General features: G+C 36.8%; 1 protein-coding gene across 4 annotated transcripts in view; it reads right to left on the reverse strand.

The window, feature by feature from the left end:
• Positions 1 to 1,798: 1,798 nt before the first annotated feature.
• SMARCA2 (SWI/SNF related, matrix associated, actin dependent regulator of chromatin, subfamily a, member 2) overlaps positions 1,799 to 19,176 on the reverse strand; it is a 126,315-nt gene continuing 108,937 nt past the window's right edge. For all 4 annotated transcript variants that reach the window (XM_060762260.2, XM_067464420.1, XM_060762261.2 and 1 more), the window contains 5 exons: positions 10,710 to 10,815; positions 9,813 to 9,914; positions 7,452 to 7,581; positions 6,899 to 7,041; positions 1,799 to 2,713 (listed from right to left, as the gene is read on the reverse strand). In XM_060762260.2, coding sequence (XP_060618243.2) covers positions 2,678 to 2,713; positions 6,899 to 7,041; positions 7,452 to 7,581; positions 9,813 to 9,914; positions 10,710 to 10,815 — 517 coding nt within the window. In that variant the 3' untranslated portion in view covers positions 1,799 to 2,677. The remainder of the gene's footprint in view (positions 2,714 to 6,898; positions 7,042 to 7,451; positions 7,582 to 9,812; positions 9,915 to 10,709; positions 10,816 to 19,176) is intronic.

Here is a 19,176-nt window from a genome sequence, read left to right on the forward strand (position 1 = left end):
CCATGTGAAAAGGCTATAACTATCCATTGTGGAAATTGTGGATGCTCAAATAATGCATATGCTGTATGTTTGATGTCATGAGTAGGGTTGCATCATGCAGCATTGTTGATTACCTGCATCTTAAAATAGGCCCATGTGTTAACATGTTAGTAGATATTGTAAGGCATGAATCACTTCAGTGCTAGGAGGTGACAAGGAAGAAAAGCTTATTTCTTAGAAGCCCAAGGCCTTACAACAGGCTCATTAGAAAGCTGGGATGCAGGTAACCAAATGGAGCTGCTTGAAAAATTAAAAAAAAACTCATAAAGAATGAAAATTAAGTAATAATGGCAAGGTCTGTTGCAAGACTGGGGAAAAATTAATGGTGACTAGGTGTATATAGGAAGAAGATTATGCAGCGCCTCTCATATAACCCTGGACACAGCAATTGCCCTCTCAAAATCGCTGGTAAAATGAATTTCAGTCAAATCAAATTAGAATAGTGCAACGTTCCTCCAAATAGGTTAGATATTTTGGTAATCAAAATTAATTCTTGCAATAAAGATTATTTTTAGAAGATTAGTTCTGATTCTGGCTCAGCAATGTCACGCTGGCTCACAAGTTAGAAGACACCACTAAAATATAAATATTCAACTTTTTGGTAACAGCTTTATATAATTTTTGAAAAGCAGAAATGACAATTATTGTGGATATGGATTTAAAAAAAAAGAAATTCCAATCTGTTAGCTACTTGATCTAAGGTGACCAATATTAATGTCTTTCTTCTATGGCTTTAAACTACAACATTAATAGTCCTAGTTACTATAGATTAAGGCCCTTTTTACACTGCCCCACATTCCAGGATCTGATTCCAGATTATCTGCTAGTGTAGACACATAAAATCCAATTTAAACCAGTTAAACTGGGATCATGTGCCAGGATACAAAAACAGTGGAGAAGGGGCCAAAGTTGCTGGTTTTAAAAATAATTTTTCACAGGCAAGACCATTATGCAACTTTTTCATTATGACCAACCAAGATAGAATTTTCAAAACAAGCAATTTTGTAGCATATGAACAAATTTAAAGTTTTGTTTATAGTCTGTTATGTAATCTTTTGACCTGCTGTTACATAAGGCCTGTATCTTCTAGAGCAGTGGTTCTCAACCTGTGGGTCCCCAGATGTTTTGGCTTTCAACTCTCAGAAATCCTAAGAGCTGGTAAACTGCCTGGGATTTCTGGGAGCTATAGGCCAAAACACCTGGGGACGCACAGGTTGAGAACTACTGTTCTAGAGCCAAAGGATCTCAATCCTTCCTTGCTCTAGAGCACTGCTTCTTAAACTATGGCTCCAGGTGCCAAATGAGGTCCTCTCAGCATAATGTTGCGGTTCTTAAAATTGGCAATAGTAAAAGGTTTCTGAATGCCACATAGACATTTACATAAATCTGTTAGCAACAGCAGTGTTTACAGTGAATTCTGCAGAAAATACTTCAGCTGTACTTCATAAAAAGGAAAATCAGCCTGTTTAGCAAGCCTTGCCAATGGTGATTTATTATAATTAAATATCTGATTTTTATACCTATTTTATATACCTGAGGTAGTGTAAAAAATTATCAAGCAGAAAGGAGTCACAAAAAAAGCTCTCAGGCAGAAAGCAGATGCAAGTGGAAAAAGTTTTAAGAAGCCCTGCTCTAGAGCAGCTCTCCGAGAATTAGAAAATGTTGATAAAGGTGACAGAAGCCATTTACCTCAGGATATGCTTAGATACAGCAAATGTAAGTGAAGATAGAACTGGTTCAAATAACAGGTGACACAACCTTCAAAATTACTGGAATTTTATTTGCCTCAGGCTTATGACTTGCAACCAAAGACATTGTGCAAAGAAAGCAAAGATTAAGTACACTTTGGGGAAAGGTGGCAAACCATATTGGTAACGCAAAAGATAATTTGATGAAAGAAGCCATTCCTTATACTATATAGATTGCAATATTCAACAGCATTTAAAAAATCCAACATTTTTGATCAAAGAGGATAAAAGCAGGGAAGGAGAGGAGAAAAAGTAAAGTTTACAAGTAGACATAAATTTCATGTATACAGTTCAAAAAGCATTTCTTTTTCAAGAGATCACTGAGCATAAAGTGAAGCAATGAATGGAACATGGCAGCGGAGATGCTAGCTATCATACATTTAGAAGCTATTAAACAAAATTGCATATATGTACCACAATGTAAAAACAAATACAGAACTAATGAAAACTTGAAAACTGCCTGATGAAAAATAAAATCACCAGTTGCTTTTAATGGCTCCTGGTTAGCAATGCTACAAAAGACATTGTTTTTTATTTTAAATAATCTTTCTGATGCCAGTTACTAGCATCTGATCAAATATTAAAACCAGGAATAGTCAAACCATTAGTAAGCTAAACCCAACCCATAGAAATATACTATCAACTCATGTTTTTTTCCCCCCATCAAAACATTTTTATTCAACTTTGAGGCCCATTTGGTCACAGTATGTTACATTTTTTTTCCTTTTTTACACCATGATATCATATGTTTGTCTGGCACTACCCTAAAGCTATTTTATAGATGATGAGTACAGAAACACCCCAAATCCTATCCAAAAAAGTGAATCCACCAGGTGTAAAATGGGAGAAGAGAAGAAAGGTTCTCATCTAAGAACATATGACCATATGGATCACTCATCATCACTTCCGCTTGCTTCTGACTGGTCCTAGGTGTAAAGTGGGAGAAGGGAAAAACAGATTAGAGGGATTGGGTTGTGGATCTGAAAGCATTAAAGATAAAAAGGAGAAATTATTGCAACACAATACTGTAACTACAATAGATACACTATAATTATTACAAGAGATATAGTATAAAACGTAAATGAGAAATAAATAAATAATAGGTCAGATCCAATTCAGACATAACTGGGCACTCAAGTCCTGCTGAAATATTTGCTGTCAAAGTATTTAAATCCTAAAGATTTCAAGAGATTTAATCATATTTCTGGATTTGCCCCAATCAAAGAATGTTGGGACTGTCACAATGTGTAAATTACTCAGCACTTTTTAAAGTGTTAACAGAATCAATGTCTCAGAATTAACCACAGGTTCACTGTAATTGGGGTGTGGAAGCAGAGTGCTGAGTTTATTGCATATAAGTTTGTAGTAACCCCGTGTTCATTTGATGAGGATAGGAGGTTAGTGGATGAAGATAGGCGAGTGTTTGTACATACTGTGTTAGCATTTGCACTATTTGTACTATTTCTGCAACTTTAGAAAGAAGTTCCTTCTAGTTGGAACAAACAGCTTTGTGTTTTGTTCCTTGAGGAGACCACAATAAGGTATTAAGTTCCCTAACAGGAGTGAAGACTCCCTTCCACTATACAACAGGGAATTTCATGCTGATTTGAACCCCTGACGGGGATTGGCAGAGACCTAAATGTATATTGTTATACTAGTGTCTAAGCCAGGGATCCTCAAACTTTTTAAACAGAGGGCCAGGTCAGAGTCCCTCAAACTGTTGGAGGGCTGGATTATAATTTGAAAAAAAAAATGAATGAATTCCTATGCACACTGCACATATCTTACTGTAGTGCAAAAACACTTAAAAACAATACAATAATTAAAATGAAGAACAATTTTAACAAATATAAACTTAGTATTTCAATGGGAAGTGTAGGCCTGCTTTTGGCTGATGAGATAGGATTGTTATTGCTGTTGTTGTTGTTGTTGTTGTTGTTGTTGTGAGCTTTCAAGTTGTTTCAGACTTAGGTTGACCCTGAGCAAGGGCCGGGTAAATGACCTTGGAGGGCTGTATCCAGCCCTCGGGCCTTAGTTTGAGGGCCCCTGGTTAGAGAAATGGGTTTTCATGCAGGGATGTGAATTAGGTTATATCAAACATTACAGCGTGACTGGGCAACTTTTCTCATGCACAATGCCCTTGTGTGTTTATCTGCTAATGCCAAGGATGGGAACAAGAGAATTTGGGCCTGGGAGGCTCTAATAAAAAATAACGAAGATTCTGAAAAGCTGGATTTCCCCTGCCTTGACACTGTGAACAGAAGGAAAAGTTTCTTAGTGCTCTGGACTACTATGAAATGACAAACATGGAAATGAATCTGATCCAAGCAAACATTATTTTCCTTCCTTAAAAGTAGCCTTCATTTCTTTCTTACTCCTTCCAGTTTTTCAAAATATGGGCTACAGAAGCCATAAGGGGGATGGTGGGCACTGCTGTTTGTCATCACTCTCAGTGCCCAGTAAAGATCAGAAGGAGGTAGCAAGCTACAATTTCAATTTTTTTTTGTCTGAGAGCAAGCCTTCCTTTTCATTACTTTGCTCTCTATGACTAGAAATGAAGCTGCAGCTAAAGGAAAGGGAAAAATTAGTTGCAGACAAGGCTGGAAATAGTAAAAGGATAGCAGAGAAGTATATGAAACGGGTGAACCCATTTTGAGTAAGAACAAGGGAATCAGCCCATTTCTGCTTTCCCTAAAGAGATTGTGTTTGCTATTTTGGCATGAATGTGTATAACCTTTATACACACTTCTTACACTGCTTTCTGAGAACCTAGGAGCCATCATCTGTAACATGCTTTAAGCTGTTCCACATGAAAGCAGTCACTAAGCTGAGGGCCACTGAGATGCAACATTCATTAGGGAGACATCTATCTACACAATAAATAATATAAGCCTCTTGCATTGTCTGTGAGAGAAATACTCTGATCCATGCGGTGGAATGTTAAGAGTTCTGATGTAGCAACACATGTTATGTATGTTGCTTGTGAATCAACTCTATCAGGGGTCAAGCTTGCCAAAACTTAGAACTGTAATTAAATTAAACTAAACTGTAATTAAATTAAAATCCTGTAGTCTTTTACATTATTAAACTGAAAAATAATTTGAATGTCATCGAATTTTTAATAGGCTAGGACTCTCAATGATCATCTCCTTTCCATCTAAATCCAAGGGAGCTGTTCAAGTTCTGAAATCTCTGGTGTTGGTAGCAACTGGAAAATTAAAGCTTAATCCTATTGCCTGACATCATTAAGAAAAAGCTTGACTAGGGGTTGTATTGGTTGATTAAAAAAGGTCTCTTAGTTGGGATTACACTCTCCCCGAACACTCAGGTTTGCAATTTGTGTACACCCTACTGCTTACTTATAAATATAGATGCCCAGGTGATGGTTGTAGTCCAGGAGGTTTTGCACAACGGAATGCCAGTTATGCCTATTAGAAATAGCATGTCTGGTTAAAGTGACAAATGCTTCAGTTATATCTCATCTCAACTACCATCAAATGTTCTGCAAAGATTTGCTTCTTAAGAATGTTTGGAAATTTGAAGAGATTCAGAGAGTGTGGTCATATTATGGGTTGTTTATTATAATCTATAAAGCTCCAAAACGCCAGTGGACCAGATTATTTTAAAAACAGCGTTCTCCAACATAATTCTTCAGAGATTGTGAAATCTTCAGGGACAGCCTTCCTTCTGTCTTGGCAGTGTCAAGGTCACATTGTGTGGAAATGCATTGTTTCTTGGTCATTCTTTCCAGTCTGTGACACAAACTGCCAAGGAATGGCTATCAGTATGCTGTATGTCTGCACACGAATCCAGTTTTATTAAGACAAGTCTGTAAATATGCAGTCAACAAGGTATTATGCTTTATTTTAAATACCTCATGTTTACTCTATACTATGCATATTTATTTGGAAGGAAGTCTGATTAAATTCAATTCACATGGAATAACTTCCATGTAAATGTAAGTAAGAGTCACCAATCAACGATTTTATGCCACATTTATTCAGACTCAAACTTAGCAGGCTTCACAAGTGCTTAGTTCCAAGTGAACACAGCCTTGTTTTCAGAAGTAATATAAACAACAAGAGTTACAATGGGATCCCTGAATTTAAAGCGTGCTTTACCTTTGTCTGTGTATTGTATGTCATTGTGTTCACTGTGTAAAAGGCATTGCATGTTTGCTTTACATGAGTACTGTAATCCACTCTGAATCCCTCCGGGGAGATAAAGCGGAATATAAATAAAGTGTATTTATTGTTGTTGTTGTTATTATTATTATTATTAACACAACAAGTTGAGTCCACAGCAGACACTCTGCTGGCTGTTGTATTAGATCACACGTCGAACACTTCCCAAGTGTCTAGGACTGTGTGATGTATCGGCGAATAATGCCTGCAGATCCCAGTAAGGTGGCCTTCTGCTGCTGGCAGATGGTAATTTTGTCAGCGCCAATTGTGTTTAAGTGCAGGCCAAGGTCTTTAACCACTGCACCCAGTGTGCCGATCACCAATGGGACCACCTTGACTGGCTTGTGCCAGTCTTTGCAGTTCAAACCTTAAATCTTCATATCTTATCAGCTTTTCCAGTTGTTTCTCTTCAATCCATTATTATTATTATTATTATTATTATTATTATTATTATTATTATTATTCAGAAAAGGGATGTTGCAAAGAATCCAATTTAAAATTATATTGGTGATCAATATAGAATATTTGTTTATCCTTGTAATTTATATACTATTTGAGCCTTAGCAGTTAACTCCAAATGATTCAGCTGAGTTCTAATGGCTGTCTTAACTGTTCTCAAGCTTGGACATGCCCTGTGGGATTTAACCCCACCACCCCCTTTGACTCACAGTCCTCTTGTAGTTGGCCAAGGAGTGAAAACCTGCACTTTGAAAAATATAATCCCAAATTCCATTTTGGCATTTAAAACTGGTGCTGCAGGGTTCCTTTGATCCCAGCCATTTAGTCCAGGTACTAACATCTAAACGAATATACAGATATGAGTTTGTAAATGTCAGAATTGTTTTTCATGTAACCTAATGCAATTATAAGTATATGAGAGTAAACCACTAGAAAAACCATATACTGCTTGTGAACAAAAATTCTTACATTTTCATCTTGATCTTCCTCACTGTCATCATCGCTTACAACTGGTTTGGCTTTTACCCGACTTTGCCGCTTCTTGCCTTTCCCTTTGTCCCGATTTTTGTCATCTTTTTTGTTTAGCTTAATTTTAACTTTTACAGATTTAGCTGAAAAAAGAAATAATTCAAAAGAAACTGAGTAGACAGGTCATGTATTTTTTTCCACTGTAAAGAAACAAATCCCACTCTAAAAAAACGTATCTGTAGTCTTTATTCTACAACACACAGTTACAAAGGACACAGTTAACATTTTAAAATCTCTGTTTGAAATGGGATGAATGTAAATGTCCCTTAAGGTCTCCTCCTCCTCCACTTCTGTAGGCCCCCAAAATTTGAGAAAGAGGGGGAAAAAACCTGCCCTTAACAAGTATTAGATGAACCACACATTTAATAGAGTTCTAAAAAATATTTTGCGATGTACAAGTCAACTAGATCAATTTTTTTTAATCTGGCCAAAAGCAACTGAAATACGCTGTGAGACTGGTTCCTATTGTTCAGTTTTTTCATGGGGGACTTACATTCTGACTCTGACTCATCTTCCTCATCGTCCTCTTCCTCATTGCTATCTTCCTCGCTATCATCTTCTTTGGCGAGCTTCTGCCGTGCACTTTTGAACACTGACTGGAGAACAATGGAGTCTTCATAGATCTGTAGTAAGAAAGCAAACCTGCATCAGAATTGCAAGCTGTGCTTCATCAAGAATTCACAGCATGGAATGGTATTTTCTATGCAAACCCACAGAGAGCATGGCTTGTCTCCCCCATTACAAGTCAAAAAGTCTTGTTGCATGAATTTTACAGGAAATGCCAATGTTAATTTTTAATGCACTTAAATGTAGGCTTTAAAAACCATTCAGTGACAACCCAACACAAAATGAATTTTCAAATTTCAAGGACCACCTACATGTATGTTTGAATTATTAAATATTTTATTACAAATGCGATTAAGACTTCTCAGTGAATACCTCTAATGAAGACTTAGATTACAATCTAATAATTTATACAAGCAGAAACAAACACGTGCCTCTCATATAAAAACAAAACAACTCACATTAGCTAAAACAGAATTTTGTGGAATGAAGTATGAATTTCATTCCACAATTCTCTGATTTATTTATCTATGGTTAAGTGATTATGAATGGGCTGAAGAATTTAGCATTCCTTCACTGCCCACATCTTTTCATCTATAGATTTTTAAATCATTCCCAGAACTGTCATATGGTTTAGTATAATGCCTGTACTAACTTCCGTCATGATTAACACTTACTGGATCCCTCATAATAGTGATTTACTGTAGGAACTTTGCTTAACAGTATGCTTGACTGTTGAGAAAAGGGGACTAGATCAGAGATAAAGCATGCCTTTCCAGGTGTCAGGTTATAAGTCTCATCATCTCTCACCAATTGTTGTGTTCATTAAAATTAATGGGGAACAGTGGAATCACTTGGGTTGGTATCACCCAGTGCAATAATGTAAGGTGTTGGCCGTACTAGACCAGACCACAATACTGTAGCTAAAATACCAGAAACTTGACAAATCCCAATGAAAGCAAGTCCACCCAATATTGCATGCAGATGAAACCATTCAAAGCATCATAGTAATTGGGCGATAATGACAGCTTTGATTACGGTGAATTATGCATTAGAAAGTTTGAAGAATTTTAGTGTTGTAGAAATATTGATACAGTATATGCAAATTAGGTTTTGTTATATTTTGAAAAAAAATCTGCTGAAACACTACACAACTTTTGATAGCAAGTCCTTTTGGTGTCATCTGATGATATGTATTGCCCCGAAGTCATGTCACTGCTAGGAAATATAACCCAATTACATATGAATAGCCAAATGTCCTTGATTTTTGGAATAGTGTATAAAGTTAAAGATTAGAGATTCAGTCCAGTGAAAAGTATTCCTGAAATTCTAATCAATGGGATAATTATAATGGAGCCTGCGATAGCTCAAGTGTGCCACTAGCATAAGATTTAAATTTTTGAAATGTACCGTTAACAGGGTTATAAATCACCCCATATATTTAACAAGGCCTAATGCATGTGTGGGCAACCCCAAAGAATGCATATTGCCTTCAGAGGTCTCCCCTAAAGTCCACGTTAGGGTCGAAGGTGTTTCGTTTTCTTTGTGTATTTGGTAGACTGAGTAGAAGCAAAATTATGATGGCGAGAATAATGTACAGGCAATGTTGTTCTCAAATACTCTCCTGCCATGTCCAATCCACCAAACAGCCCGTTGGCTGACTACAGAAAGCATGCTTATGATGAAGAGGTTGACACTCTTCAAGCTGATCATCTATGGCAGGCCCTAAGCACAGCATCTACAATGCTTGCAAGATGAGATTCTACTAGCCATGAATTGGAGGACTGATGACAAATAGCACAACTACTAGAGCTCTGTCTAACATAGAGGAGGGTATCCATGAGAGCCTTGAGAGTTGCACTATACTTTTTTTAATCTTCCAAAGTTGAAGATGACTGCATTGCATCATTGCAGTGATATGTAACTAATGGTCACCTTTCATGCTGTTCTAGAAGTCTAGGAATAGATACCACAATTCTGAGATTTTGGGTCTTTTAGAGATGATCCTCATGGGCTTTGCAGGGAGTAGAGTGAAGGGAGTGCCATGTATTTATTTTGTGTATACATGTGCACACTTACTGTTAGACTAAAAGAAACATGAAGCCAAAAAAGAAAAAGAAAAGAATTGCCAACACATTAAATTGTTATATATAATTATTGTCAAACGATCCAATCCAATATAGGATAAGAGTAAGAAAACGTTGAACATGTATTTCACACCTTAAAGTATATAATGCAAATACATCCATCCATATCCTTAGTACTATTGGGAAAACTGTTTGATACAAACCTGTGACCCTTCTAAATTGAACGTCTGAGCATTGTGACACAACAACATAACATCTTTCTCCAGGTCACCAACACTTCGATATTTATGGTTACGAATTCTTTCCTAATATGCAAAAAAGAAAAACAGATTGAACAGTGAAAAGAAAAGGCAAGATAACTTGTTAATCAATGTCTTCTGGTCTTAAAAATTGCAGTTGGTTTCATGGTCTTCCTGACCGAGCCTCTGTAAATAAGGTAAATGGCACTTTATAAAAAAATTATTGGAAATCTTAGGAGGTGAACTACAGATAAAGTGCTACTGCAGTGAAAACTTCCAGAATTAATACAGCTGTTGATAGTGTGTAGCCTTAGGAACTGGTTTTAAATAAGAATCTGACAGAGAAATATTATACACACGGAAGATTCACAGCAAGTAGTATTTTATATTATGGTATGTGTAAGAGTGTAAATGATAATTTGGCTGGAAGCTGGAAAGCTGCATTCAATTATTGTTGTTGTTGTTGTTGTTGTTGTTGTTATTAACATTATTTATACCCTGCCTTTCTCCCTGTGGGAATTCAAGGTGGCTAACAATTCTACACAAGACAAGTTAAAAAAGTGCAATAAAAAGATTTAAAAATAATTAAATAGTAACAGAGTGGTAAAAACAGAATTAAAATACAATAAATACACTTAAAAATGGCCTTTAAAATTCATACCACCCCCCCCCCCCGGCCAATTGCACCCAACCTTCCCCAAATGCCTGCAAAAAGAAGGTCTTGACCTGCCTGCAGAAGGCCAGCAGGGATGGGGCCATCCTGGTTTCCCCTGGGAGAGAGTTCCTCAGCCTAGGAGCAGTCACTGAAAAGGCTCTCTCCCGTGTTCCCACCAATTCATGCCTAACAGAACTTATGCCTACCTTTATTTTTTTGAAGTCCACTGGTTTTCTAATTAACTCATAGTACTCTGGATATTCTTTTCTGGAAGGCAGCTGAATGAAGACTTCACTTAATTGTCGTCCTGAACTGTTAATAAAAACAGACACAAAACAGAACATTATGTTGTTTCGTTGTGAAAAAGATTGTCCCTCTTTTGCTCTTCTCCCCGAGTATTATCAGGCTATGAGGTGAGTGCTAAGATAAATGTTTGAATAACTCAGTACAGTCAGCAATTGTCCTGGAAAAAATTCTCAATTCGAAATTTTTGAAAATACAAACGTGTCCATTATGCAAAAAAGGAGACTCCTGCTGTTTTGGCATCTAAAAGACAAGGTGGATTTTCACTGCTGACATCTTAGATTCATGCAACAGTGGGAACAAATCCTCATTTTGAATTTCTGAATTCATTCAGACAGCCCAGAGGTGTTATGTGATAAAGATTCTAACAATAACCTTTCCTTTTTTACTACTTTGGAGGTAGTACTTTGAGAAAGCAGCGCCAGTCTTTGCTATTTTCACTAGCAATTCTTCTATGTATATTACATAAGTCATATAAGCTGCAGACAGATGACCCCCGAACCAAAGGCCTCTGAATGGAAGCCCATGAGATAGAACTCTGTCCTTTAGAAGAAAGCTTTGTGAACAATTCATGTTAGTGACACACTTTTTAGACATGCATCATTTTGCAACACAATTATTCAGTTTTACTAGCAAACAGGAAGTTAAACCAAATCTTTATAAGAGAGACGACACATAAATAAATTGTAATTATGAAATGTATGGGGACACAGTGTATCTCATAAAAACCTTTCATTTACAATAACATACATTTCCATGATTTTTCTAATTTATGAGTAACAATATGTAAATATGTGCAAGAATTTGAAACAAACACGAATAAAGCAATTACTTTCCATTCTAATGAAATGTAAGAGTTTGATGAACCCAGCTTTTGAATATTTGGTGGAATATTAGATGAAGACACGAACACTTTGTCACTAAACATTTTTAATCTTTAGTGGTACTGTTTATTTAACATATATTTGGAGGATTCTACTTACATTCGCATGACATACTAATAAAAAAAATTTCCATGTCAGGAGCGACTTGAGAAACTGCAAGTTGCTTTTGGTGTGAGAGAACAGGCCGTCTGCAAGGATGTTGCCCAGTGGATGTCCGGGTATTTTGATGTTTTACTATCCTTGTGGGAGGCTTCTCTCATGTCCCATCACAGGGAGCTCATCTGCGTTTTCCCAGGATTCGAACCTATGACCTGCCAGTCTTCAGTCCTGCCGGCACAAGAGTTTAACCCACTGTGCCACTGGGGGCTCCTACTAATGTGTTGTGACACAGAGTTTGGAGAGCTCTGCCTTAGAATACGATTCATACAGCTAGAACATAATGAGATAAACTACTAGGGTCTAAGCGACTGAATTGCCTCATTCACAATCTCCATTAATCAAAGAGGAAGTGGATCCTGGATGGATTAGTCTATACCAATATAAGGTAAATGGTGCAGTTGAGCACAAGATCTTAGTAGTAATTGGGCAGCATGTTGTACTGGCAAGTAGGAATGGTGATGCGTGGCTCTGCCTCCTCAGTGCTACCGAATGCACTCTCTCTAGATATAGCTTGATTGGTTCAGTCTGAAGGGGACTACTTTCTACAACAAGGTGAAACATGTAGCCGCTAACAAATGGGAATGAGACTAATGACAACTAGCCAGGAGTTCAAATGCTCGAGGGTATTAATTTGTAAGGAATTTACAATTATGTACAGCTGTGGTAATCAGTATTTTTGAATAGAAAAGAATGATTTGTCTCCGTTTAAAAAAAATGTAGCACTGACAAAATACTCTGCTGGAAGTAATCTGGACTGTATCAGGATCACCCATATCTAATATATTGAAAAAAAGAGGGATATTATGTGAAAGAAATGCAATTGTACGACAGATGACTTTGCTCACATTCCTAGAGCATAACAGAAAATTGAAATTTACCTTTAAAAATCCTCACGAATTATCTGGCTTTAAAAAAAAAAGATTTCAGTCCTTAGTCCCTTTGTGTATGTGTAAGATGACATGGTTAAAGACAACAATCTAAAACCATTTTTTAAAGAAAGCCTGTGGTTGTTGCAAATGAGGGCATGCTACAAGCAAATGATAATTGATTAATAGGCTGCTCTCATTTTTAATCTCTATGTCCGGTTTTCATAGACATTTTTTAAAAATGCACTGCAAAAATGAGAGCTCTACCAAACACAGAAAGCATGTGCAGTATTTCTTTTCTGGTTGCTTAGCAACTAGAAGACTATATGCTGAAGAGCAATAGGACCTGCATAAATTAATATAAAGATGAGAGGCATTTCAGTGCTACTACTTCACTAGGTCACACTGTTTTTAATATGCATATGAGCAAATAAATAACATTAATATTACACACACACATGAGCAGTCACACATTTAATAGATCATTCAATATCTGGTTACACTCGTGCAAAATACATCTCTTATGTTTTTAAAGCATTGTATTTCATGCCACTAGCAGGTGATGAAGATGGTAAGATAACGGTATATATTTCCTTTGACAAACTGAGCTCACTTAGAAGAATGAGCCATCTCTTTTATATTGAAAAGGTAAGTATTTAATTAACCAGTTTAATGCCATATGGGAGCCTTTCAAAAATCAAAACAGAAAAGTATATGTGTGCTTGCAGACATCATACATTAAATGTAACTTGTATTTCTTGGGCAAGATGAATGCCCCAAGACAATGAAAAGAAATGCCAGTAATGTATGAACTTCTAGAAACCTTGCCAAAAGTTGGTTCTTGTCTTCAACCATGAAGGTATCAGCATATATAAACTGTTAGTTTTGTAGAGATATGGTTTCTGTTCTCTGCTCAATAGCGAACTTGCACTAAACAGACATCGAATGGTGGTTGCAGCTACAATCTTCAAATAGTGTTTGCACCTAAGGTTGTCAATTCTTTAGCTGTCTGAAGAGACAGGCATGGTAAAGCCAGAGACTTCCGCCCCATGTCCCCAACACAAGAATATTTCAGCAAAAGCAACATGAATCTACAGCAGGGTCTACAGCTGTAGACCCATTTTTAGACTTGAAGGCTCCTCAGAACTGAGACATATTTTCATTTCACTCAGTGTATACCTGTTATAATGCTATGAAGAAAACTGTACACATCTGTATATGTAGCCTGGAACCATAGTCTAGGTCAAAGCTTCTTAAACATGGGGTTGCAAACCCAAATCGGGTCACCTAAGTGAAGAGTTGGGATCACGTAAAATTTGGCCACGGAATTGGAGGAGTCACAGGAGCAGCTGATCGCAATCTACACACACTTGCCTCTTTCTCCAGTCCTTCCTTCTGGGGAAGAGACTGCCTGCCTGTCCACACTCCCCCCTCTGCCCAGGTCATCTGCAGCACCACAGGGTAGAAGGGGCTGCTGCTGCCAGAGGAGGAAAGAGGTAAGGGAAAGGGGTGGGATGAGGCAGCTTGCCATGTGGTGAATTGAGAAAAGTAAGGAGATATGCATTCCCCAGTTCCACTGCAAAACTGTCTGTTTGGGATGGTCACATGAAAACAATTCCAGAACTCATTGGGATCTTCAGTCAGAATGTGGGGTACAAGGGAATTCTTTTGAAAGCAGTCAGGCGGCCAAAGAACTGGCTGGGATGCAAATCGTTATGAATGTCATGTGGCAAGATAGTGGCCAATATGAGGTGAATGCAACTTCTTTGTTCTTGTGGGCAGCACTTCTCTTGCCTCTCCTCTTAAGTACTCCCCATTTGCCATCAGAATTAAGAAAAGGCTACTTCATACATGCAAATCCCATGTATTTGTTCCACATGGTTGTGTGATTATACTGTCTGGCAAAAGTGGAGCTAATTTTATAGAAATATCTGCTGACAGCCTTCTCAAACTTCAGTGCAGAATCTACACGCTCATAAAACATCTAAGAGAATGAAAAATATAAGGTAGGATTGCACAGTTACATACTCTAGTGACTCTCTTGTAATAAAATTCCCTATTAATGAAGATCCCCTGCATTTCTTTTCAAGGACAAGATTTGATAATAATGTAGAGTTACCTCCTTAATCCCTAAAATGTTGTATCATATTGTCTTTCATATAATTATATTGAAAAACTTGGAATAAAACATAAGGGCTTTCTTAACAGTTTTAGCATTATTATCATGGGCAGTCAATTTGCATCATGCTGGAAATGTGAAAAATACCTAAGATTGTAAGAGAGCCCCTCCTCTGTATTCTATCTATCTGTGAGGTCATGGAATACTGAGGGGGGATATGGAAGAGGTCTTCTTGGCTGCTGCACCTACGTTGTGGAATACTCATTCCTTGGAAGTTTGATTTCTTTCTGATATCAAGTCAAGACGAAGCTTTTTAACTGAAGCCTTCAGGACTCTGTTTATTTACTACAGCCTTTAATGTTGTTTTACCTCATTGTCATGTTTAATTATGTCTTTATGCTGTTTAAGTTCTTTTAATTTCTCAGGCTGGAACTGTTATAAATAGTTTTACCATACGTTGCTCTGAAAGCACATCTACCAGGATTTCCTGATGTATTATGGCAGGATGCTACTTTTTGTTTTGACAAAGTTGTTTTGGGGAATTTCAGCTTGAAATTGGCCATCATAGTCAGAATGAATGTCACGAAACATTGCTAAATACAAAGGCAACTACAATGATTTCCTACTGAATTCTGAGGATGCCCCTCCTTTTTTTGTTTGGAATGTTAACTTTTCAACCGGGTGCTGTAGCTTTGATGACAATTTTAAAAGATCTGTCAAATGTTGGGCTTCTACAATTTCTTGATGAACCAACCTTGCCCAACTTTTTTGTTTCTAAATAACCGTTCATTTGAAATTTTGACAACTAAAAGACCTCCTGTCAGATTGTGAAAGATATTCCAATGAGTTACAGCTGCCACAGACATGCATTTTCTTTTATTACTAATGAAGATAATTACAACAACAGTGAAGGAAAGATCACAATGTCAGTAGTTGCTGACATTTAACAATGTTATTCTGTTAGGATTATAGACTGTTGTGTTTTTGAAAATTTCTGTTCAATGGTTCCCATCTTTGAATATACCCTAGTAGATAATAGCTAATCAAAGGTTAAAGAAACTCAATGGGCAAAATTTCTGTTCACATGGAAACTAGTATAATCCCCAGGTAAAGACTATTGATTGATCAGCATAACAGAATGGGTCATTTCACTTACATTTAATTTCTTCTAGACCCATACACAACTTCTCAAAGAATAAGCTCTGAAAGATAATTTGCAGAGCAACAAAAATAGGTAAGAACAGGAATATTAATGCCCGTAAGATTAGCACTGTAACATTTCTGGAAAAAGTGACTTTTGAGAACTTTGAATAAGGAACCAATTTAAATAATATTTCAGCTAGTTCCTTTTAGAAATCACTACTTATAAGAATATGATAAAAAAGATGTATTTTCAATGTAACAGTGGAAAAGAAGCTGGACACAGAAGTACAGCCCTTTCTCTATGGCCAGAAAGTCATTAATTCCATTAGTCATGAGATTAGTAATGGTAGACTAGTTATCTGACAGGCATGTTTATTTATTTGCCTTCTCATTGCAGAAGGATAGATACATCATTTTAAATCATTACTGAAACACAAAAGGGAATTTCTGAGCTTCTGGTCTCAAATACAGAAGGACACCTCATGTTCTCTTGATGCAGTTGCCCTCGGAATGCCTGGATCACAGATTGGTTCTAAACTGCATCCCAACTTCATGAAAAAAATGGTAAGATATATTATGTCTGAAACACCTTGCTCTTCCCTGTCTCAGTCCATGTAACTTATTTCTTTCAAAGTTGCCCTTCTTCACACACATCAGATATGTCCAGGTGTTTGTCTTTTAGAAGTAAACCAAAATAGTGAAAGACATGAAGGTGGAGGTTTCTAGGTGGTATTACAAGGAGAAAGAACAGAAAGAGGGTCAAAGGACTGGATTATAGGAACACTTGTAGTCATCCCCCACTAAGAAGAACTGGAGATTTACTGATTGCAACTACAGGACTTTAACCTGTAAAGTGGATACTCGCTTTTATCCTTATGTCTTGCTTTACCTCATTTTCCTTTGGAGCAGCTGCAAGAGACAAGGGCAGCCTCTTATACAGCGATGAGGAACTCTGTCCAGAGATTATAGAAGTTACAATACAATTTGGAGATCCACAGTTTTTCACCACAGTTCTAACAATGCCTGGTGGCTTTTATGAAATTTCTCAATTAGAAGAAGAGGAGACAGAATTAATGTGTGTATATGTGTGCATGATTGTATCTATAGATATTAGTGCACAAGGTCCTCTTGACCATGGGAGCAGCCTCATTACTGACTGACTACTGTGCTTTTAACCCTGTCAATAAAACTCTGGTTGATTCATCACACTAATTAAGTGATTCAAACTTAGTTCTTCAGCAAAGAGAATTAGGTAAATAATGAAACTGGCCTGAGAATCCAATGGAAGAAAAAAAATCCTTTCAGGCCTGGGTAAGAAATATACCAGCTCCTTTCAAAGAAAAAAAAATGAAGCAAGAAGTCCTACTGGAACTTTAAATGTTTTATTACACTTGAGTGTAATGTTTGATTACACTTGAGTGTACCGTGTGCCTCTTTACTATTTCTGTCAACAAAATTTCCAGAATATACTTGGGAGTAAAGTCAGTCACATTTAAACTATCCTTCTAAAAATGATAGTTTCATGCCCCCAATAAGGACATTAGTTCAACATTCACAATTTTGAATCATGTGTCATCCAAACCCGAAACTATGGCTATCAATTTCAAAACATGTTAAAATAGTAAATTACTTTCAAATCATGATTAAAGATCCAGGCTTGTTCTGAAAATGTCGGCCTTAGATACCATATCTGGAGTGAACAGGAAACAATAGTTAATTAGAGGTTTCCTAATTAAACTATGGTTAATTTGATAGGTTTTTTTCTGGTTTGCACTTGCACTGTGAAAGAGAGAAGAAAAGGTGCTTATTCACAATATGGTGTAGATTGGTCTAAGGGTGCAAAAACAGAAGCGGCACAGATGTCTATGCATATTCTCGTTATATATCCAGATAACATGAGCTCAAAAACTCACTTCCCCCTAGTGAAGATCTATGTAAATGCATTTTGTCTTACACAATAACTCCCCTATAATTGCAGAACCCAAATACAGAATTTCACTTACCGACTCTGAGGGGGAGGGAATGTATCTTTAGTGATTTCTTAGGTCTTCCAAGTGATTCTATATATGCTTCTGCCAGAAATTATCACAGAGTTGTATTGGAAGATCTAGCAAACCTCTAGGTTCTCCAATGCAATTCTCTGGTATACTGAGAGCAGAGGTAAGTTAATTTAATGGAGTTTGGTTGTATTCGTATTTTCAGGTAACTGGGGTCCAATTAACAATAAGCATTATGTAACTTCAAAAATAAAATATACTCTTCACAGAATCAAATTATTGAAGTTATTCAAAGTATTTCATGATTTTTGTTTTACAACTTCAAAATAACCCAATTTTTTTGATTTTATCACATCTTCCAACAATTTCTGCAAAACAAATTATTTCTTTTAACACTCCATTCACTAACATAAATTTGATATGCGCAAATCCATGGGAAAGGACTATTGGTCAGCTATTTTTCAAATCACTCATCTCTGTATTTGGGTGGCAAGTTTGACAATCCAGCCACTCCTTTGTAATTTGGAAAATTAGAAATGTGCCCTCTTCTAACTCTAAAGTAATAAACATCTATATAAAGAAAAGCATATTTTGGGGCTGTGCATGTGTGCATTCATCAACAAATGAATTGCAGAAACGAACAAAACGTCCTTGATGAATTATCCAAGTCAACTTGGATCACACTTTAATACTAATGTAGACTACATGCAAAATCCAAAAGTATGTTGACTGCTTATTCTTAACAAAAAGGTTTTTTGTTTAAAAATTAATTGCATTGTAAATGATGCAAAGACTTTGAATGACCTAATTTGTGTACCCTGGGATTGGCAACCCACTGGTAGCCATAGCCTACCCCTGGTGCTGAATGAAATTTACTACTTCTTTGAACAAAAACCAAAAATGAAAGATGTCTGGTGCATGCATGCAGGACCTTTTACTAGGATGGTGTCCTCAGGGTGTTTGATTCAGGCAAAAACAACATGTGAACCCTTTACACTGCTTACATTTAAAAATGATGGTACCTCCATTACAATGCAAATTTATCAGCAGGGCAGGAAGGATCCAAGTGGGGGAAAAAAAAGCTGAACAGTATCAGGTGAATAAGACACAGCCAACCATATATGAAGTACTAACACTAACACAACTTTGAGAGATCAAGCAAATTCTCTGTAATTCATAGGAAATGAAATATATCATTTGCT

This window comes from Anolis sagrei, chromosome 2 (genome assembly GCF_037176765.1).
Source record: "Anolis sagrei isolate rAnoSag1 chromosome 2, rAnoSag1.mat, whole genome shotgun sequence".
Classification (NCBI taxonomy): Eukaryota; Metazoa; Chordata; class Lepidosauria; order Squamata; family Dactyloidae; genus Anolis; species Anolis sagrei.